Below are 22869 nucleotides of genomic sequence, written 5' to 3' on the forward strand. Positions count from 1 at the left end.
TAACTTAGTTGACGTAGATATTTCCATGGGAATCCTAAATCACAGTTGCCATAACCTGTTCTACTCACCAATCAATTTCTGCTCTTTGTGTATCCATTGTTTGGACTTTTTGCGAGTATAAGACGCCCATGTTTCAGGGACGATCATCTCACGAGAGGCGAAGACATTTCCAAGTCTTCCAAGCGAATCTCAAATCACAATTGATACTCTCCCTCCTCAACATCGCAGCAAGGCCTCTCGGATACCCGATTTACTAGGATATCCAAGATAAAAAAAAAACAAGTAGAAGCTCCCCAACGTTAAGTCTGCGATTGTAGATTGATGGAGGAAGCTTGAGGGGCAAGGAGATACCTTCTTCAAGAAACGTGACCTCTTTGATCTGTGACCTCCGAGAATCTCATGTCCCCTGGTGTTGGGATTTACTTTGTTGTGTATGTGTTGTCGCTTACCCATCAGTTTCTGCTCTTTGAGTATCCATTGTTTGGACGTTTTGTTGTCTTCCAAATATTAGGGATCAAGTTTCAGAAATGGTAATCTCAGTCTTTTTTTTTAAATATCAATAAATATTAACTTTAAAGATGGAAAAGAAGTATATTTCTTCTTCAGAGTGAGACAATAAATTTAGTAAATAGATCGAAAACTATCATCATTTTCTCCCTCATACATTATAATGCTAAACACGGAATCTGAATCCATCATCAGATTTTTTCTGTTGCGGTTTCAGACAGATTTTTATATTTATTTTTAACATACTTATACTTTTCAGGTAAAATCATATACTCGACCAATAACGAAATCATCCTAAAGAATGTTCCTATAGTAACTCCAAATTGCGATATAGTGTGTCCGTCTCTAAGTCTTGACTTGGCTCCGGGACAACACTTGCTAATTACGGGTCCAAATGGCTGTGGAAAGTCCAGTTTGTTCAGAATATTGAGCGGATTATGGCCTATTTACGGTGGAGAGCTGCACACTCCTCAAAATTCAATGTTTTATATTCCTCAGAGGCCTTATATGGTAATAGGTAAGTTTTTAATTAATATCTATTAGATTATTATAAGTAATAAGTAATTATGCAACCAGTAATATACTGTAAGCACCACTCACCACTTCACAATTTTAAATTGTATATGGAGTATGATAATTAACGAATAAATATGACAAAAACTATTTTTTAACCGTTTACAATTGTTTTAATGTATGTTGAAAAGCTCTACTAGTATGTCTATATTGTCTATATTTATAAGTATTTAAATTTCCGTGCTTTACCCGTTTTTATTGCTTTTAGAGTTTTAACAATTTAGCTGTGTTTATAGGTGGGATAGGTCCACGTTCTTTTCCTTTTAGCAGGACTTTGAGGTTGTTGTTATAGTTGAATCATCATACTGCATACATACATTAAACCCTGCGTTGTTCCTAGCCTCCTCAAGAATTTCTCTGCGGTCGTCCCTATCCATAATCTTCGTCCGCCACGCACGTATTCTTATACAACCACGTGTTCATCGATGTTATCAAGGAACCTTGTTATGGGTTTTTCTTTCCTTCTTTGACCAATAAGTCTCTCAAGGAGCGTTTTTCTATCTGGATCATATTTATAATTGAAAAGTTTCTGTATATTTGATCCAAACTTGTTGTTTTTCTGCTGGATTGGTTATTAACTTGTTGTTATCGTTTTGTATGCAATATATGAGCCTTTTCTCGTTTCCCCTGTCCCCCTTTTTTGCATACTTCGTCTTAAAGCTATTCGATTTTGGTGTTGTAACTAAATTTATTTTAAAAACACAATTCTTCAAATTTAAAATACTTTAATAAAATTTTAAATATTTCAATTAAAAAAATTGTTTTCTATTGATTATGCAACCAGTAATAAACGATTTACCAATCATCACTTCATGACAACTTTTGTATATGATAAGATTATTCCTGTCCTACTCTGTACAAGAACATAATAACATACTTTCTTAGCGTTCCTTTTGTTGGTATCGATAAATGCCTCACCTAAACTTTGTCTATGAAATGGATATTTAGATGAACCTATGTTTTTACTAATAATATGCTAACCATCTACTGCCTAAAAATTGAATTAAACCTAAAATTCATTGTTTTTTTTTTAGGTAATTTAAGAGACCAAGTAATATACCCAGACACTTACACAGATATGGTAAAGAAAGGTATTACCGAAGAACATTTACTGAAAATAATGACGATGGTACATCTAGATCATATCGTCGAGAGGGACGGATTCTATGAAATGAAAGATTGGACTGACATTTTGTCCGGTGGTGAGAAACAGAGGATGGCCATTGCGCGGTTGTTTTATCACAAGTAAGTTCTACTTTTTTATATTTCTATAAGTGTCTTATGTGACAGTAACTGTCAACAAAAAAGTAAATACTTAGCCACGTTCCTTCAAGTTTGTGTTTGACGACTAAAATAGAAGAAATATTGCAATTTAAATATCTTTCAGTAAAATTATCTAACGGTCACAGTCAGTCAAAATATAGACCCATCTAAAGTAACCGTAATTTAATGAGACTATGGAATCGCTTATTTCGCGAGTCGGTAGTAGGTAGCAGCAGTTTATAGAGAGTTGGTTCTCTCTAAAAGGCTGTTCTTCGTTCACACTACATGTCTCGGACTATATTTGGGCCTCATCAGATAGTGGCAAATCGAATGCAGATTCCTAGACAGAAAGTCAGGTTTCCCAGATTTTTAGAGACTTACAATGGCGTATATTTTTCGTCATTCATGATAAATGGCGTTACATAGCTTGTTTTCGAGCTGTCTGATTCATAATATGCTGTCCTTTATAAAAGAAAATACAGAAATTTGTTGTTTGTGAAGTTTGTGAAAGATAGAACTATTTTTGGTACTGATCGAAATATACCCTGCGACTAATCTGTTACCCTTTATGATACATAATATGAACTATATTGACTTTAAGTAGCAAGGTATGAATTAGATATCTGATAGACACCTGATATCATCCAATGCACGAGAGGGAGTGAAATACATTGGGTTACAAAAGGTCTCGTTACACAGGTACAAAACACCATACATTTGTCTCGCTGTTGGATAGAGACATAAACTATACTACTCGGAATAAAAGACACAGAAAGACGACAACACACACCTGATAACTCTCAAATATTATATATTTATACACACTCTGAAAAACATGGATTTTTGACATCTAGTCGATCAAGTGATTAAGTTAAGTACATCAGAATCTGTTAAAACAAATTAAATTATTTTACTTTTTACATTTGGTTAAGGAAGAGAGTCAAGGGACAATTTGGTTAAAATATTTATTTACATTTACAGAAACTGATTGAACAAATAAAGACTAAATACTACTACTACTAAGGATTTCCACAGTTTTCACTGTCTTCCTTCACTCAACCGTTTTCTCCAATTTTCCCTGTCATTCCAGTCTCCATCTCGCAGGGTTCTTTTCTCCATAGCCTCGTCGATTTCATCTCTGAATGACCTTCGGGGGCTTCCTCTCTTTCTTCTTCCAATTGGGCTCCATTCTGTGATTTTGTTTATCCAGCGTTCTCTGTCCGCTCTTCTGACGTGGCCGTACCAGGATAGTCTCTTCTCCTCTATATAGTCGATTATGTCTGATTGCACTCCCATTCTCCGCTTAATCTCTGCGTTTTCAATTCTGTCTCTTTTTGTAAGTCTACAGCTTCTCCTCAGGAACTCCATTTCTACTGTTCTTATTCTACCTCTATTTCTCTTGTTTATTGTCCAGTTTTCGGATCCATATGTCAGGATACTTCTTGTCAGGGTGTTATATATTCTCTTTTTTGTCTTTATCGTAATGTTCTTATCCCACAACACTGAGTTTAGTTGTCTTATACAGTTTCTTGTTTGTCTCAGTCTGTTGTTTATATCTTCTTCTGTTGTTCCCTGGTTCGATATTATGGTTCCTAAATACTTGCATTTATCTGTTCCATTTATTTGTCTTCCCTCGTCTATCTCTAGGTTTCTCATATCCTTGTTTTCTGTTGTTAGGTATTCGGTTTTCTCTAAGTTTATTTCCATTCCGTTGTTTTTATATTCTTCTTCTAGTTTTCTGAGCATAAAGCTGAGATCTTCTTCATCTTGTGCGATGACTACATGATCGTCGGCAAAACTTAAGGTGTATAGGTATTCGTCTCTTACTGGTATGCCCATTCCTTCGCACTTTCTCCTCCATAAAGACTGAATAAATTTTACAAAATGTATAAATGCTGGCTAGTGAATTCCTTGTATTTCATAAACAAAACTAATATAATAAAATGTACCGATTTAGTGTAAAATATGAACATTAACAATTACAAAACAAGCACCAAACATGCTAGTTAGTCTTAGTCATACTTATATATTATAAGCATGACCAAGATCGGTAAGTTCCTCTGAGTTACAACCGTTAAGAGCTTTCATCTGGATAACAGATGTTACTTGTTTAATATTATATTTAACAAACAGATAAGCCGAACATACCGAGGTATTGATTTTTTACATGATAGAAAAATGTGCTCCATATGATAGTATATTCCAACATTTCGGAAGCTGTAGATAGTAATTTATGTGATTTAAAAATTGATGCGCCCTTCAAACACACCATTTTTGACATTTAGGCATTAACAATCTAGTAAATTTAAGTAATCGCGTTAAATTGGTTCTACCCAATTTTCTGATCTAAGTAATTAACCATTTAGGACCTACCCAAACCTATTCAGCTATATTTAAATTTAAAAAAAATTATGTCGTGAACGAAGTCATGTTATTGTTACTTCTAATAAGACAGAGAATTTTATTTTTCACTTTAAGAACGGCTATGAATAACTATTCTGATGAGACTTTTTAAGTCGAAATACGTATCAATAGATACATAGACGCTTTGAACGTGAAATAAAATCTTTTCTGTCTTTTTCATTTTAAAAAAAGTATTTGCTTCGATTCTTGTATATGTTATATCATTTACTAGTATTTTATGTTTTTTTTTTAATTTTTCTTTATAATTGTAGACCGAAATACGCTCTATTGGATGAATGCACTTCGGCAGTGTCCATTGATGTTGAAAGCTTCATATACCAAAGTGCTATTGACATGGGAATTACTCTACTCACCATCACACATAGACCTACACTGTGGTAAGTATATTATTATGTAATTTATCGTCCTCAACGACCCCATGTCATCCTGCTTCCAACTAATCTATAGAAGTATAGAATAGAGTTTTGTAGAATTCTATAAAATCACTTTTTATGTCACATGTCATGTTTATGTCACATATTATGTCAAATTTTTCACGTTTTGTGTCACATATTATATCTTACTGGCCAACCAAAATAAGTGTTACAAGCTCATTCTTGTTGTAATTGATTGTTTTTCAAAGTTTGTCTGGACTCGTCCATTAAAGACTAAAACAGGGGAGGAAATATCAAAGTCGTTTGCAGATATTTTAAGTCATAATGGTGAATTACTAGCGCCGACTAACGGATAATAGTTGAAGTACAAAAATAATTTTTAAATTAATTTAGATATAAAAATGGCTAATTAATGGCAGCGACCATATTGGGTCGGGGTTTGTGACGTTACCATATATCGTTATCAGCTATATATAGTCATATACATATATATATATATATATATATATATATATATATATATATATATATATATATATATATATATATATATAACAGCTTCTGAAAACTGGAGGCAGTAGAAATGGACGCTTTTAGAAGATCAGTAGGAGTGTCACGCAGAGAGAGAATACGTAATGATGAGATAAGACAGCGAATGTGGGTTGACGGCTCTCTAACAACAGAAATAGAAAGAAAACAGCTGATATGGTACGGACACGTCCAGAGGATGGATAACTCAAGACTCCCAAAAATAATTATGCAATGGATACCACCAAACCGCACAAAGAGAGGAAGACCCAAGAAATCTTGGAGAGAGGGAGTAACGAAGGCGATGGGCGAAAGAGAGAGGGCCAATGGGATGATAGAGTGTCATGGAAATTAGGCATCGGACAACGTCGCAAGACGTTTTAAAACCGATTGATATATCAAACAGCTTCTCCAAACAAATCTAGAATTTACTGTTGTTGAGAATCCTATCCCCATTCCCAAAAATTTACAAACTATCATCATCATAACCGGAATAAACAAAGACTCCAAACTTAAATTCGCTGAGGCACTCTCTAGCGGTATCATAATTCATACAGGACTGTGTTGTGGGATCCTTAAGTCAAATAATGCGTCTGAAGTGTTGCTGATGATACTGTCAAAGCGAACATCTCAGTACTGAAAGCACCCAAAGAGTCAATTGCAAAAGAAGTTTTCCCAACAAACACTCCCCAAAATATTCTCTTCGGACAAGCAGTCGATAATTCACTCTTTAACGTGTTTCCGAAAAAAAAAAACGATGTCATCGGTCTCTATAACGAGATTGCACACAACATGCATGCCTACCTACGTAATTTCTAAATCGGCTTACATTTTGCTCTCTAGGGGGCAACTATTCCACTCTTCAGGTCTCCACTTCAGGGCTATTCCACTCTTCAGGTCTCTATTTAACGAGTTAATTCATCTATTCTTCCTCCGCCGTCAACATGCAGCCTGAACAGTGGAATCCCTCATCAATACCTCCTTCCTCCTCCCTTCGGTATACCACCCTACCGTCCTCCACACGTTTTTACTAAAGAACCAAAAAATCTGAAAGGAATCGTCGTTCATATGATATATCCTAAATTTGTGGTTTTATTGATTTAACCACTCTGCCTGCCTCAAAGAGCTCTACGACATACGTCTAGGAGTCAGTCAGAACAACATCGTCGCCTTTTCTGGAGCTGTTGCCATGCTACCACCCCGAGATTTACAAAATCAGTTCCTAAACAAATTCAACTTCGGATCCTTTTACTTGAAGAAGCTAAATAATGCCTAAAGCTCAGTAAAGAGCCGAAGGCCCAAAGAGTAATTTTACTCAGGCACGTCTGAAAATATTATTTAAATTTTTAGTTAATTTTTTGGTGGTTTGTTGATTTATTGCAACCTATTATTGGTAAGGGATGGTTATATTAACTATGGATCAAAATAAATATAATTTCACCCTACATACTATTTCGGAGACTTCAGGGACTCTGTATTTTTCTGGTTTTTTTTTTTTTTATTTTGGAGGATGTTTTGACTTTCGGTTTCATAATTTTCTCCTTAATTAGAATCTGTTATCAGTGTTCCTGTATCTGTTGTTGTTTTGGTTGCATTAATCCCCAGACAAAACTAAAGAATTGTATTTTTTTACTCCTATCCAACTTTATGTATAATTTTTAAGTATAATCAAATAAATGTTCTGTTTTCAGGAAATTCCACACTCACATCCTTCAATTCGACGGTACAGGATCATGGGAATTCAGTCAGCTGAACCACACCAGCAGACTTTCCTTAAAGAAAGAAAAGGAGGACCTTCTAAAATTAGAAAACAACGAAGAGCGATCAAAAAGACTGGACGAACTAAACAAATTACTTGGAGAGGATTCATAACTACTTAGAGATTAGTTAACTGACAAGCATTTAATGTAGATTTAAAATATTGAGGAGAAGAGTTTATAGCATTCAACTACATCCTGTCAAAACATTTAAAACTACAAATCTTGCCTTTACTATTTCAGTTTCATCCTGGTGATAGTGCTGTGATAATTCCAAACAATTTTTCGGACTATACAATACCGATATATGAAGGACTCTGGGGATTTTTAAAAAAATTGAAAATAAGTAAAAAGTTTTCTTTTCATTTTCTTTTATTTCGACAGTTCTACGTGTTCAGTCAAGGATTTGGCAACATCTATGCGTCGATCTAGTGAACTTGGGTAATTATTATGTATTTATTCAAGAACTTGTCAACACTGTACGTCAATCTGGTTCGGCAGGTTTGGCGAGTACAAAAAAACAATGCTGCTATGAATTGAAGAGCAATTTGAATAATAATTGGGTTGAGTTTCTTCGTTGACAAATTTATTTTAATTTTCTTGTGAACATTAAGTAATCTTGTCATTCTTTATGAAAATAGGCAGCATATATCAACTATAATGTCCTTCAAGTATTGGTACAACAATATGGAACATACGTTTGGTAGTAGTAAACCAGTAAATCTCGAATTTTATAATACAAAATCATTCGATTGTTAACCCAGTGTTTACATGCAAAGTGTATGTTAACGATTATTTGAACAAGTGTATACATAATTAGTGTTAACGAATGTTTATGTAACCATGGAATAATTTGTATTCATTTAATAAATGTGTATTTAAATTTGTTGGATCATCTAATAAAAATTCGAGAACAATGTTGTCTATTATTTGAAAGTACCATTTTTTTCAGCTTGTATAAACTAAAAGAGGAAGAATATTTAATATGTTCCTTTTATCCTCCCAATCTCATTCCTCTTACAATTAATTTTCTTCCGAAGTCCTCTTCCTTCCATTTCTAGTATATTTCTTATATGCTACACCCTGCTGCAACTCACCATTCCTAAAAACACTGGTATAATTTTATATTTCACATATGTTTTTATACGTGAAAAAAAGAAGAAATCCTTTTTACAATACAAAACACAACAGGCAAACAACCACTATAAACGAGCCAGAAATGAAACGAATAGTTTAGTTTAGACAAATTAAAAAAGAACTTAAAAAACATTCAGAAGGAAACATGGGCAGACTACTTTCGATCCCTATTTGCTAAAGTTGACGATAATGAACCACCAACACCAGAGGTGATAACAAACGAAGAAATAAATATTGAGGAGGTAAAGGAAGCATTAAGGAAATTAAAAAATATAAAATTACCAGGAAAGGACAGAACACCGAACAAACTACTAAAGTACGGAAGACCAGATCTGACCAAAAAACTATTAAAACTAATCCAAAAAATAATAAAACTTCAATTATTAGTTTCTAAGGTGAAGTTAGCACTAAGTGCTTAAACCAGTTGTTAAGCAAAATATACTATTCGGTCGAAATGTAGTTGCGATTGGTGTAACAAGAGCTTCTTAAGTCATGAAAAAATATGAACGAGTTCATTCTTAAAAGATCCACTTATAAGAATTCAGGTATCCAAAAAATTGAAGATTAAATAAAAAGAAATATGATCCATTAAAAGAAAAACTCGAATCCAAAATGGAAATCCTTTAAAAAGATAATACTGAATCCAACGAAGGAGATCATAAAGAGAAAGAAAACCTCTAATAAAATGAAATCATGGATGATTGATGGAAAAGAGACGACTATATAACAGAAACAAAAATTATATAACAAAGAACATAGACATCGAAATATCAAAAAGGCTTATATAATATAATTAGAAAGAAAATAAGAGAAATCAAGAAACATCGTCTGCAAACAAGTGTAAGGAAATAGAAGTAATGGTGGAAAGGCATGGCGGTTTCAATTTATATCGGATGAAATAACAATAAGAAACAGGAAGAACTGGTCGGCATCAGAAAAATGAGAGGCAAATAGGAGACATAGATACAACCAAAGGCAACACATAGATACACCAACATATTGGCAAAAGATGATAAAGCTACAGATTTTGATGACATAGCAGCAGAAATCATTAAACTAATCACAGAAGATTAAATAGAGATACTAAAAGCCTTATACCTACAACACCACATATGATACTGGAGTCAACGGAAAACCTATAACAAAAACATCTACTTCCATAATCGAATACAGGCAAAGATAAATGAAAAACTAACACAGTGTATACCAGTACAAAGCGGAGTCAGGCAGGGTGACTCGTTAAGCCCACTTCTCTTTAATATAATAATGGCTGAAATAATACAATCAGTAATCTACGTAAAGATCATGGTAACAGAGTGGGGAACAAAGGAATCCAAATATTATGTTATGCAGACGAAGCCGCATTAATCGCCGAGACAGAAGACGAACTCCAAAGATTAACACAAATCTTCAATACAATAGCCAAGAAATACAATATGATAGATAATATCAGCACAAAAAACTAAATGCATGACAACATCTAAATACCCACTACGATGTAAAATCGAAATTGATGGGAAAATAATAAAGCAGGAAGTAAGGTTTATATATCTGGGAATAGATATAACTAGTTAAGATGTTGAAGAAGACAAGACACAAAAACAAGAATCTATAAAGCAGCAATTAGACCAATATTAACATACACGGTGGAGACAAGACCTGACACATCTAAAACGGGACGACTACTAGAAACAACAGAGAAGAAAATACTCCGACGAATATCAGGGAAAAGTCTCTTGGATAGAGAGAGAAGCGAAAACATAAGAAACAAAACAAAACGGAAACAGGAGTAGAACGAACATATTAGTAAAATGGCAGAGGATAGAATGGTACGGATAGCATGAGATAACTCACCAACACATTAGGAGGCTAATATTGAAGAAGAAACGGGCTTTAAAGCCTACATACAAGAAGGAAGAAGAAGAAAAAAACCTATTAATAATCATATAGCGGATGCCACGTTAATAATCGCGTTAATAAGACGCAACTCAAAGTGCGAATACTGGGTTATGTGTTTTTGGTGTCATTGTATGGAATGGATGCATGGATGCTTAAAAATTGGCAACAGGATTGAAACATTTGAGATGTCGACATACAGGAGTATCTTAAAAATAAATTGGGTCGAAAAGGTTACGAACAACAACGTTTTAATAAGAAGGAAAAGGGAAAAGGAGGTTTTGAATACAATTAAAAGAAGGGAATTGCAGTATCTGTGTCATGCCATGGGAGGAGAGAGATATGTGTTGCTGAAGATCATTATACAGGAAGGAAAAGATATTAAGCAAAAGAAGCATTTGAAGACAACGTATATCCTTGCTAAATAAATTGTGACAATGGTACAACTGTAACTCAGTGGAGCTGTTTAGAGCTGTATCAAATGGGTAGATAGCCGTGATGATAGCCAACGTTCTTAAAGGGAACGGGAAAGAAGAAGGTGAACCATTCTAAATAACTCTGACAGAAATGTAATGTTGGTTAATCGTAGGATTAGATTCATTATTTTCTTTTAATAAAACGTTTTCATGAGACTGAACGTTGTTACGTTATATATCACACTAGACGGTGACGAGTTCAAACATTGCTTCAGTTTCAGCTAAGTAGATGTAAGAGAAGAATGTTAAGAATACTGAACGGATCCGTTTTCACCCCTGTTCCAGCCGAAATGTACGACGTTGTAAAAAATTAATCTATATACCGATTCGAAACTTTGTGTATGAATGTTTTACTTTCAAATTAGCGAAAATAAGGAACAAGTTTTCCGAAAATAAAAAATTTTCCCTGCTCCTGGTAAGTACCAATATTTTGTACGGCATTAGGTCGCAGGTCATTATTTTGGTATATTACCTACCTACCTAAATTGTAAATGCCATACAAATGTGTTTGGCCAAAATATGAATTTTACTGCAGAGTATGTGTAAAATTTTTTTTTTGCATTCAACTCCTTTCATACATAAATGAAAATGAAAATATACATTTTCATCATAATATTGATTCAATCCTTCATTTACTATACTCCTATTACAGGTCAAATGTTGTTTATATACAGCAAACGATGCACCATATACCTATATACCTAATTCTGTTTCTCTTTCTGCTCTCTCTTACCTATAGCATTACATATGTAATGATTGTGCAGATTGACAATTTACATATAAATTTGTAACGGTGAACGCGTGTATAGAAGTATAACTTCTACCGGGCCACACCCGTTTTTAAACTAAAAATGGCAAGGTACAAGAATTTTTCCTCGATAGTTTTATAGATAATTAAGCAGTGCTTAAGAGAGGAGTTATAATAGTAAAAACTGCGCCAGTGAAATATCAACTCATTTAAAGTAACCATTTAATTATATAAATATTGTGTATTGTCAATTTAATATTGTGTATTGTAGACAGTTGTTATTGTTGAAAATTTTTAGACACACTAAGCTTTTTTTCAAATGTTCATTCAGTGAATTCATTTGTAGGTAAATTATAAAAATAAAATTTACAAATTTTTTTAATGATTTAAAAAATGCGAAGAAGTTTAAATTAATCTTATTGGAATTTGAGTTGGCAATGCTGCATATCGGAACTGTCACAACACTCACAACTAAAAGTTTATTTTAGTTTTGTAGATAATAAATATAGGATAAATAACCTTGACTGATTTATAATAATAGTTTGTTTAAAATACAATAAACTATAGGCAAAGTTAAACAATGAATGTATGATAAAACTGTGATAACTGTTTAATGACATAAACATAATATTTATAGGAAATTTGATTCATTTACGCCTGTTACACAATTTATGAATTATAGAAAGAAGTGCAAAGATTGCAGTTCGTCATTTTATTGCTACATTAGATTTTTACTTTTTACCAGTACAAGTACAAATCGCAAACAGTGTTGAATATTTTTTTATCAAATCGTGTTGATAATACCGCACAAGTTTCCTTATCTTGTTTAGTTTAAATTTAAATGTGCTTGCCACTATGAATAATTAGATACTTCCCCTAATAAAAACATGAATAGTTATAACAGGATAAATGGTAAGTGAATAAATACTTTTTTATGCAAAGCTTAGATAAATTGTAAAGACTTTAGATTAGTAGTAATAATGTATAATAAAATTATTTAATAGTGATTTAATGTTGTTAAATATTTTATTACAATGGTTTAATTTGTCTTTATGGTGGTTAGTAATAACATTGTTGTGATATTAATTACACAAAATGTAGCTTTATTCAGTAGGTGTAGTATTTAAAAATTCCTAAGCATGAAAAGTATTCAATTACTGTTATCTGTTGCAGAAGTTGCAGAATGATGACTAAGTCACTATGTAATTGATTTTCCTACTGTTAAATAATAATGCATATGTATGGATTTGCTTATACAATAGTGCAATATTTATTAAAATATCTCCCATTGAATATTTATACTGTTTTCTAGTCTAATTTAAGTAGATATATAAGAGATACTGTAGGATTCCAGAGCATGAGCTAAGTGGGCCATTCAGTTTTAAATTAGAAGAACATAGATGAATATCACCCAAGTTATCACGCAATGTCCATGATGTGAATTACATACAAAAACATAACAAACAGCAATAAAAAGTAACAATATTTTAATCTGACAATTTGCAGAAAGCTATTACATATCCTAGCAGAGGGAGAAAAATTCGGGAAACTCGATATGATAATAAAAGAAATAATAGAGCCAATTATACTTTATTTGGGAAATGAACAATGTAGTGAGGATGATGATGGTGATACCATCTAATCCAAAGAGAAAGGATTTTTCTCTTTCTCTATGGTAAAGTAAATTCCTATTCTCTGCAACTGAGTTGTGCAATTCTGGCTTGAGCCCTTAAGGCTTGCTTATTTGTATATTATATATTGTTGTATTGTATTTGAAGTTTTTTCAGGTATTTGTATTATTTTTACAAATTTTTGTAACAAATTAGACTAAAATTTAGTCTTAAAAATTTTGTATAACTTTAGTCTTTAGTTTGTATACCTGTAGTCCTTAGTGTATAAGTCCTTTGCATTTCTGAAGTGAAGTAACCTTTCTAATAAACTACATTTTTAGGCTATGAATCTATCGAAATTCATAACTTACAAGAGGTATACAACGAAACCTGTGATACAGTAAAATTTAAAATATGGGGTTTGCAGGAAGACAGGACCAGAAACTTTTTATACCACTTTGGATGTGTGATATTACTTGGTATACCCTATTTAATATTTAGCTTTTATCCCAAACTAAAGAGTGTTAAGTTTAAGAAAGCTCCTTTGGAACGTGCTACAATATTGCTAAGTGAGTATGTTAAAATAGTAATATTTTAGTTCAAAAAAGTTAATTTCACAATCCAAAAAATCATAAAATTTCATAGACATCTATGGGTCACATAATTAGAAATTATTTTCCCATTTTTTGGTAATATTCTCCTAAAAATCAGTGATAATATTCAAAGATAATGCTTTTTGTGGAAATATATGTTTGAGTAGTAAATGGTTTTGACTACTATATACGTTAATATTAACTTTTATTTTTAGTAACAGACAATTTTGGAGTATCTGAGTATATTAATGTCCAAAATGAGATAGTATCAGTTTCAAATTTGACTGAGCTTAGGTATTTTTTATATCGGCTTACCAAATATGTTTGGCACTGTGAAACTAAATCTTTTGTAACACTCCAGGTTTTTATACCAGCAAAGACTGTTGATGAATATTTGAATGACACAAATGGGTTAACCAATGAAGAATACATAAGCAGGTAATGACTATTTTATGAAACTTTTCGAGTGTTCAATTGCATACAAATTTTTACTTGCAACTTTTTTCTTAATTTGTTGTATCTAAGTAAACTGCAATTTTTCAATGTCATCTATTAGCTATATAAGTCAGTCTTTTCTACATTTTGAGTGTTACACTTGAGGAAACCATTAAAAGCAACAATCAAGTGTCAGAAGCTAAGAGAAAGTGTCAAAATGATAAAAGGTGCCAGAAGTGCTGAACAAATGTCAACAGCGACGGAATGGTGTCAAAAGCATTGTAAAAAGCGTCAAATGTTTTTAAGAAGTGATGAAAACCTTTAAAAGCGACGAAAAAGTATCAAGATCAATGAAAAGAATCACATTTTTGACGTTGAGTGATTTAAACGCACTGCTTGAGCCGACGTTTGGGGATCAAAGACCAAAGAGTATCGAACTGTTTTATTATCTACTGTCTTTCAAGAGCTACTTTTGTAAGCAGAAAAAGCGGTAAAAATCACTAAAAAGCAGTGCAACATAATTAAAAAGTATTAAGGTGTTGCATAAATGGCAAAAAGTGCCAGAAAAGTGGTAGAAAGGGTGCGTGCCAGAAGTGTTAAAAACGTCAAAGTAATTATAAAAATCGTCAAGAATCTTCGAAAAACCGATTTAAAAGCCTTGAATTCAACGAAAAAGTATCCAAATGAACGAAAAGTATTAAGAGCGTGGCGTTTTTGACGTTTTTATTCTCTTTTTTAACGCCCTTTCTCTTGTTAATAACATTTTTTACTGTTTTACTGCTAATAACTGTTTTATTATCAGGACTGTCTTCCAAGAGCTACCTCTGTTAGCAAAAAAAGTGTTACAAATGTCTAAAAAGCGTTTGAACATATTTACAAATTGTTGAGGCGTTGAAGAAATGGCTATAAGAAATGTTTTTAAATAAACGACTAAAAGTGTTAGAAGAGCAGTAAAAATAGAGCCAGAAGTGCTGAAACATATAGTGATATAAAAATTGCTAAGAATATTCAAAAATCGATGAAAAAGCTTCAATATCGATGAAAAAGTATCAAAAGGAACGAAAACTATCAAGAACTGTACTTTTGTCAACAAAAAAGTGTTAAAAACGACTAAAAAGCGTTGTAAAATATTTAAAAAATAGTAAGACGTTGAAAAAATGGCGACAAGTGTCATAAAAGCGGTAAAAAGAGCGACGGAAGTGTTGAAATATTTGATCAGTCTGTAATATTAAATGTGGCGACACTGTCGATCTTTCAAATAGATGGCCTGTTTATAAATATAATAGGGGGCATATAGCGGGAAGAATACAATTTTTAAGAGTTATATTTGAACAAATTTACACAAAATATTTTACTTAGATAATGCACACAGTCGTTAGTACTCAAAATACACTAAATGAAGGGCTTAATGTGAAGCAATGATAAGCCCCAAAAAGGTAAAAGTGAGATATTTGACTTTGTATGGTAAAAATAATATAAAATTCAGTAACAACTTTTGAGCAGAATGAGTCTGCTGACTAAAAAATGGAGTTTAATAGACTTAACCTTTTGTTTCTTCACTAGCTGGAACCATAAAGACATTAGAAGTCAGTTTTTTGTTTTGCCAGGCACAATTATCCGTGAAGAAAACGAGATCGCCTATCTTTGAGCTCAGAAATTTTATGAGTATTGATGCAATTTCATCACTTACTCTTTTTGCAACGTTTTCCGTCCAGACAAACATATGACTAGCGTCTTCCGTACAATCATGGATTCCTAGATTATACATCCATATTTTTCTGCAATAAAATGCAGGACCAGTGGTTAATTTGGGAATCGGTAACGCTTGCTGCAAGTCAAACGATGTAACACATCTCTTCTTATCAATAATTTTGAACCGGGCTGTTTTGCTCTTCAGTAATTGTTGCATTGCCTGAGCCTTACACTTGTGCAAGTTAAGTCTTGTTGTTAATTCGCTATAATATTTTTTGCTTCTTTACACCAAGAGACATATCGATCCGAATAGAGACTGGCTATACTCATGTTATGGCCCAGGTGACTTTGATAATTTTGAATCGAATGTATGTGGTTTTTAACACTTAGTATTTTCGAATCAGATATTTTGTTCACACGGTTTACTATGCTATTCTCTGTGGTCTCTCTCTGGCACTAGATTTCCTTCTATCTTCTTGCGAACAATGTTATTTACTCTGGCCCTTAAAGCTTGAAGTCCATGGATATTCTGTTTCCAGACACGTGTAGTTTCACCATTAACATTAATGGAGTAGACGGCATTGCTCTTTTTATGCGATTCTTGATGTTTCTGCTTCTTTCGTTAGGACCTTTTCTTCTTAACAATATCTATACATTCGAATACGTAGCTATTTTGTAATTCCCATGAACCAAGGTTCCAAAACTCGTTAAAAATATTGCTCTCGTGACCTGAAGCTTTTCTCTACACTTCTTACTGCAACTACAAGTCGGTCCTAATTCTCGACCAGGCACGTTTTTTCGTTTTGTCGCTTACATATGATTGCCCTAAATTTCGTCGAATTTTTCTTTTTGATCTTGAATAACAGTGTTCATGTTCATTTCTTTGTCCCCATTGACTTGTTGGAGTTTTGTCGGCTGTGTTTGGTTTTGTCCTTTTTCTTGACGGACCTTGTTCAGTATCCTACAACAAAATGCAATAATATAACAAACCATGTCACAAGCCACTACAATCATACTTTAATCTTGAATGGTAATAATATGACAAGCCATATTTAACACAAAAATTACATACCTCTGTATTTTTATCACTTGAGTCACTTTTAGATTGTACATAGTCAGGATCACGGTTACTGTCATCAAACGTCGACTTAACTTCAGTATTTTTTTTGCTAGAATCGTCAAAACTCACAGAAATATCCGAATCGCTTCCGCCCATGTTCGCCATTTGGATGTAGCTTGTCATTATGTCGAGTAGATACTAAGACAAATTAGACCTATGCAATAGTGTTGCCATAGGTTTATCGCGCCATCTATTAACGAAAGGCTGAAATAAATTTTAAGTGGCTTGTTATACTATTACTTTAACCGAGCATAGCATGAACTCCTTTTGAACTCATGTGTGGCTTGTCATTGTTTCACATTAATTGTTCAATTTCAAACATATTTTTAGTAATATTATTGTGTGTTCTTATTACTATTTGTTACTTTTGTTCCTTCATTCAGACATTTCATTTTTTTTTCTTTCAGTTTTACTTTTTTCCTTTGTACTATTCTATATGTCACTATTTGTGATTAAAGACTGAAATATATTTATTTATTTTTATTCCATTTTATTTCTATGCAATACTGTATAATAAAATAAAACAATTAGCATCCTAATGTTTTCTGTTAATCTTTAGCTTAGACTTGTATGGGAAAAATAAAATTGAAGTAGAAATAAAACCGTACTGGACTTTGTTTATCGAAGAAGTGCTAAATCCATTTTACATATTTCAAGTTTTTTCCGTGGGACTTTGGTTATTCGACGATTATTTACTATATGCTTTCTGTGTCGTCGGTTTAACGATATTCTCCAGTGTTACATCTTTACTACAGACACGCAGAGTAAGTAATTTTTTTTTTTAATTTGTATTCGTTCAAAAATTATTTTTGATTTAGTGGGAAGATTTTGTAAATATTTGTGATACATTTTAAACATAGGGACTTTTGCAGATTAGTCTTTGTCTTCAGATGGTATCATATTATTGATAGTTTGATGCCAACTTCTAATATAACTGGTCTATGTTGGCTATGTCTGAAATCTAGCAGTACTTTTCGTAAATCTGCTAAGGGTTGGTTGTTTTTGTTTGTGAAGACAAAGCATAAGTCTGAGTTGTATTCTTGTCTTCAGGCTGGAGACGAGAGATGAATGACAAGTGCCTATTATTTTATATTTAAATTCAGTAACTCTCCACATTTATTCACAACTTTATTGTTTAATATTTTAGCAAAGCGAAGCCATCCGTGATTTAGCTGAGTCTTCCAAATGCCTTGAAGTAACAGTATTACGTAAATATTTAAACGATAATAGTAGTCAAATTATCGATCCTATCGATCTCGTTCCGGGAGATCTTATTATTCTTTGTTCCTCAAAATATACAATGCCTTGTGATGCCGTCCTTCTTACAGGCGAATGTATCGTTAACGAAAGCGTTTTAACAGGTAAGTCAATAAAAAAACTTGTAGGACAACTGAAGAGCATTTTTACAAAACTGCATAAATCCATTTCCGGCTAAAATACATTTTTTGTTGAATTTCGAGAGTTTGATCTGCCTTAGATCTTGTGTATAAGTCTCATGTGTTAAAAGTTAATATTTCCCATTTAAAAGGAGCCTCAAAATCACGTTTCTTCCACAAAACTTAATTAATCCACTCAAAAACCTTTACCCCATGTTCACTCTTTTTTTATACAAAACTTAACATCTCCTTCTTTAGCCAACCATTAAAATTAATTTTTATTTTACAAAACTGCATAAATCCTCCGGCCTGCAGATCTATCCCTCTACTATTTTTGTTTGGATTTAAAAGCATCCTCTAGAATTAGATGTTGATTCGTGAAACAAAATATAATATTCGTTAGTTCTAAAACTACCCACGGGTCGCACTGACAGTGTGTAGCGTAGCCAGGCCATGCCACGCGTGGCCACGCTGTATGAGTTGAGATTATCAGTACTTTTCCGTTCGATGAGACGGGATGTTGTGAATTCGTTGTATGTCAACGTTGTTTTCTGTGTTTTGCGTGTTATTTTGAGATGGATACTGTTACTAATTTATCGGTGGGATCTAAAAAAAGACGATCCATCAAAACAAGTGAGAGAGGGCGTTCAAAAATTATGAAGTACAACGATAGTGATCCTCATTTAGTGTTTCTAAAACAGAAGACCAGACCATGTGCCCATAATTCGAAAAATCTTCGTTGTGCTACGGTATCCTACGATGATATAAAACTTAATCGACAAGCAGTCTACATGGCAGAGGGTAAAGAGAAACAAGATCTTGTTTTGATGAAATATATCTCTGCTTTCGAGCCCCAAAGAAGAAGGGGAAGTGGTACGCCTGTCTCTGCAACTCACACAAGAACGGTTTCTGTGAAATTTTTTCTCAATAGTCAGAAACAGAAACGCATGATTCCTGTGTGTAAAAAGTTTTTTGCTTTTTCAATGAGTGTACCTGCCTCTCGACTACTGCGGATTGGAAAGGTCGTCAATCAAGGTCTGCTGCCCAAAGAAAATAGAGGTGGTTATCGACGAGAAGCTTTTTTCAGAGCCAAAAAGGAAGCAGTCCATCAATTTCTTGGTAAACTAAATTGTGTCGAATCTCATTATGGAAGAGGAAAAAGTAAAAGAGTTTACCTTTCAGCAGAGTTAAGTGTAAATAAGTTATATAAAATGTTTAAGGATGCTTACACTGCCGATTTTCACGTGAGTTATTCATGTTTTCACCGTATTTTTGTAACCGATTTTAACATTGGATTTTCCTCTCCAGCTACAGACGCATGCGCTACGTGCACTCGTCTTAAATTTCTTATTCAACAAAACGCTCGCGGTTCAGTTGAAAGAATTAGTCCAATGACTGAACTTCGTATTCACAAGCTGAGAGCGGATGCGTTTTACAAACTAATGAAGGAAGTTCCCAGTGATACTTATAGTTTTGTTTTTGATTTGCAACAAGTGCATCCACTCCCTAAAACTCCAATCGGCGATGCCTTTTATCGCCGACAAATTGCATTCTATGCATTTTGCTGTGTGCCTATTGACTCAAAGGCACCAACATTTTATACGTGGAATGAAACGCAGGGAAGCAGAGGAGCAAATGAAATCGGATCTGCACTCATCCATCACTTAAGAAGGCAAGATCTTTCGTCTTTTTCTGCAGTATCGTTGTTTTGTGATGGTTGCGCTGGCCAAAATAAAAATGCGCATATTGTTCATCTTTTGTGCCATTGGCTTAAGAATGAGGCTCCAGAGAATGTACAGAAAATTCATGTCACCTTTCCGACTCGTGGCCACAGTTTTCTTCCAGCTGATCGAGCTTTTGGCCGTGTGGAGAAGCGCTTGAAAAAAACTGATACCATCATCTCGAGCGAAGAGTATGCTTCTATTTACGAGGAGTTTGGTTCTGTACAGAAACTGGGACAAGACTGGGTGATATACGATATCAAAAGCCTTGAAATGATTTATCAAAAAATAAAAGGAATCAGCCAAACCAAACGCCTCATTATTAAGAAAATCAAAACAAGGGACCGGCATACTTCAACCAAAATAAAATGCTGCGCCAACTATAGGTTCGATAGTGGAACAGAACCTTTTAGAAGCATTGTAAAAAAAAATAAAAATGATTTTCTTCAGGCTCTTCCCCAAATCCCACTATCTCATTCCGTGACTGAAGAGAAAAAAAAAGATGTCCTTCACTTATTGCAAACCCACTTTGGACAAAATTGGAAAGAGATCCCTGATCTTCATTGGTATATTAATGCTCTTCAACACAAAGTTACTAGTGATCCAAATCCAGAAACCCACAACTACCATGATGGCGAGTGTGATTGCTTGGAAGATGAGCCAAAAAATGTTCACATCTAAATTGTTTGTACTCCTCATTTTTTTTTGTTTTAGTGGGTGCCGTTTAATATTTTGTATTTCTAAGATATTGTTAATTTGACAAAAGTTAATATCTCCCATCTTTTTTTACAAAACGCGATATCTCCAACAGACACATGGCTATATTTTGTTAATGCAAATCAATAAAAATAATGTTAATTAACGTTTTATTTCTCTAAGTCTAACCTCAATTTGATTATGTTCTCTGAAATTTCGAAAATTTTAGTACAACAGCTGCAGCACGTTTTTACGTCTCCTGAAAATTTTTGAAAAGTGGATTTATGCAGTTTTGTAAAAAAGCTCCTCAACTGTGTCTTTTGTATTGTGTTAACTATGATCTTCTTCAAGTGCCGTCTCCGCGGCGGAGGTCGGCAATCATCATAGCTATTCGGACTTTTGAGACGGCTGCTCTGAAAAGTTCATTTGATGTACATCCGTACCACTCTCTCAGGTTGCGCAGCCATGACATTCTACGCCTCCCTATGCTTCTCTTTCCTTGGATCTTTCCCTGCATGATCAGTTGGAGCAAGGTGTATTTCTCTCCACGTGTAATATGTCCGAGTTAACTATGATGAATGATCTTAAATATCGGCAACAATTAGTTGTTCAAGATCCATCTGTCCATGCGGGTGCCATTAGTTATGTTGTGAATGGATTAGTTATGTTGTGAATCCGTGAATGGATTTAGATGGTTAAAAACAACTCCAGTTATAAGAAGAACCTGTAGAGATTTCTCGCATGCAAAAAAGTCTAGATAAGAAAAAACATTATTAATGGTATCAAATGTCACAGAATTGCGGATGCAGCCTTGAGAAAAAGCATAGTCAAGGTTTCCCATGTGCGGAAAAATCTAGTCATTATCATCAGCCGGCCTTCTGCGTCCAAAGTTTAACATAATATCTATTTTCTAGATCTCTACCTCGTGCAAGCTCGTCCTTACGAAGCACACTACTGCCTAAAGCAGTGATAGTTTGCATACCAAACAGATCAGGTATGGACACCCGTAGTGATGTAAGGTCTATTCCAGAGGACGGAAAGCCTGCCAGTTCTACGGAGGAGGTCAAACTTCGGGTCGAGGCCTCCTGTTTTTCTGTCCCTAGCAATCTCTTTATACTAGATGATTTGATAAGTAACCCCCTTTGAAATAAAAAACTTGTTTTTCTAGAAAATTCTTTTATTTTATTTGATACACTTTTTAGCTAAATACAACTATATAAGAGATTTTCCAACTTATTTTACCATTTTTTACGAGCCCTTTCGTCAGATTTGGGTACACTTAGTCATCAAACGAGGCAATTCCAACCCCAACTCATGAATTTTTGCCATTGTCATATCATAACGCTCTTGTGAACCAGTGCATTGGAGAAACAACACTGTTTTCTTCTACATATGGAGCCGTTTCTCACAAAGTGTGTGCTTCATTTGTCCAATAATGCACAATAATATTGTCTATTGATAGTTTTAACTTTTTGAAGATAGTTAATTAAAGTTATGCCTTTGCAATCCCAAAATGCAGTGGCCATAACCTTTCCAACCCATGGAGGGACTCTTGACCGCATCGAAGCACTTTTGCCAGCTTCAATCTACTGCCGTTACTTGACTTTTTGGTCAATGGTCTGCAAACGCGGCGTCCAGCAAGATAATTTCTTTATATTCAAAAGTACGATAAAACTATGGCTAGCGCGTTCTAAATAACAACTGATCTCAGAGTCGACAGGAGAAGGCACAGTGTAGGAGACTATAGGGGAGCCCGTGAAGGTCTGCGACGACTGAGTGCAATGACTTATCTGAAAATCACTCATATCTATACATTGGGTGTCAGATGCGTTTGTGGAGATGGAGGGTTTTCCCCCGAAGTCAATCGGCTGTTAGTCGAGCGATGCTGCGGACGCGCTTGGTGACTGAGAGCGTACGATGACAGGTTTCCCAGAAACTGGTCT

The 22869-nt window shown here is 34.0% G+C and overlaps 2 protein-coding genes across 5 annotated transcripts in view; both read left to right on the forward strand.

Annotated features, from left to right (window-relative positions):
- The window catches only part of Abcd1 (ATP binding cassette subfamily D), a 141555-nt gene extending 133212 nt beyond the window's left edge, over positions 1–8343 (forward strand). For all 3 annotated transcript variants that reach the window (XM_072527457.1, XM_072527456.1, XM_072527458.1), the window contains 4 exons: positions 767–1024; positions 2115–2325; positions 5019–5144; positions 7361–8343. In XM_072527457.1, coding sequence (XP_072383558.1) covers positions 767–1024; positions 2115–2325; positions 5019–5144; positions 7361–7541 — 776 coding nt within the window. In that variant the 3' untranslated portion in view covers positions 7542–8343. The remainder of the gene's footprint in view (positions 1–766; positions 1025–2114; positions 2326–5018; positions 5145–7360) is intronic.
- A 3825-nt stretch (positions 8344–12168) lies between these two features.
- Positions 12169–22869, forward strand: part of LOC140437754 (polyamine-transporting ATPase 13A3-like) — a 39388-nt gene continuing 28687 nt past the window's right edge. For both annotated transcript variants that reach the window (XM_072527459.1, XM_072527460.1), the window contains exons 1-5: positions 12169–12595; positions 13635–13862; positions 14102–14324; positions 17693–17897; positions 18281–18494. In XM_072527459.1, the coding sequence (XP_072383560.1) occupies positions 12571–12595; positions 13635–13862; positions 14102–14324; positions 17693–17897; positions 18281–18494 (895 nt within the window). In that variant the 5' untranslated portion in view covers positions 12169–12570. The remainder of the gene's footprint in view (positions 12596–13634; positions 13863–14101; positions 14325–17692; positions 17898–18280; positions 18495–22869) is intronic.

The sequence above is a fragment of the Diabrotica undecimpunctata genome, chromosome 3, assembly GCF_040954645.1.
Source record: "Diabrotica undecimpunctata isolate CICGRU chromosome 3, icDiaUnde3, whole genome shotgun sequence".
Lineage (NCBI taxonomy): Eukaryota > Metazoa > Arthropoda > Insecta > Coleoptera > Chrysomelidae > Diabrotica > Diabrotica undecimpunctata.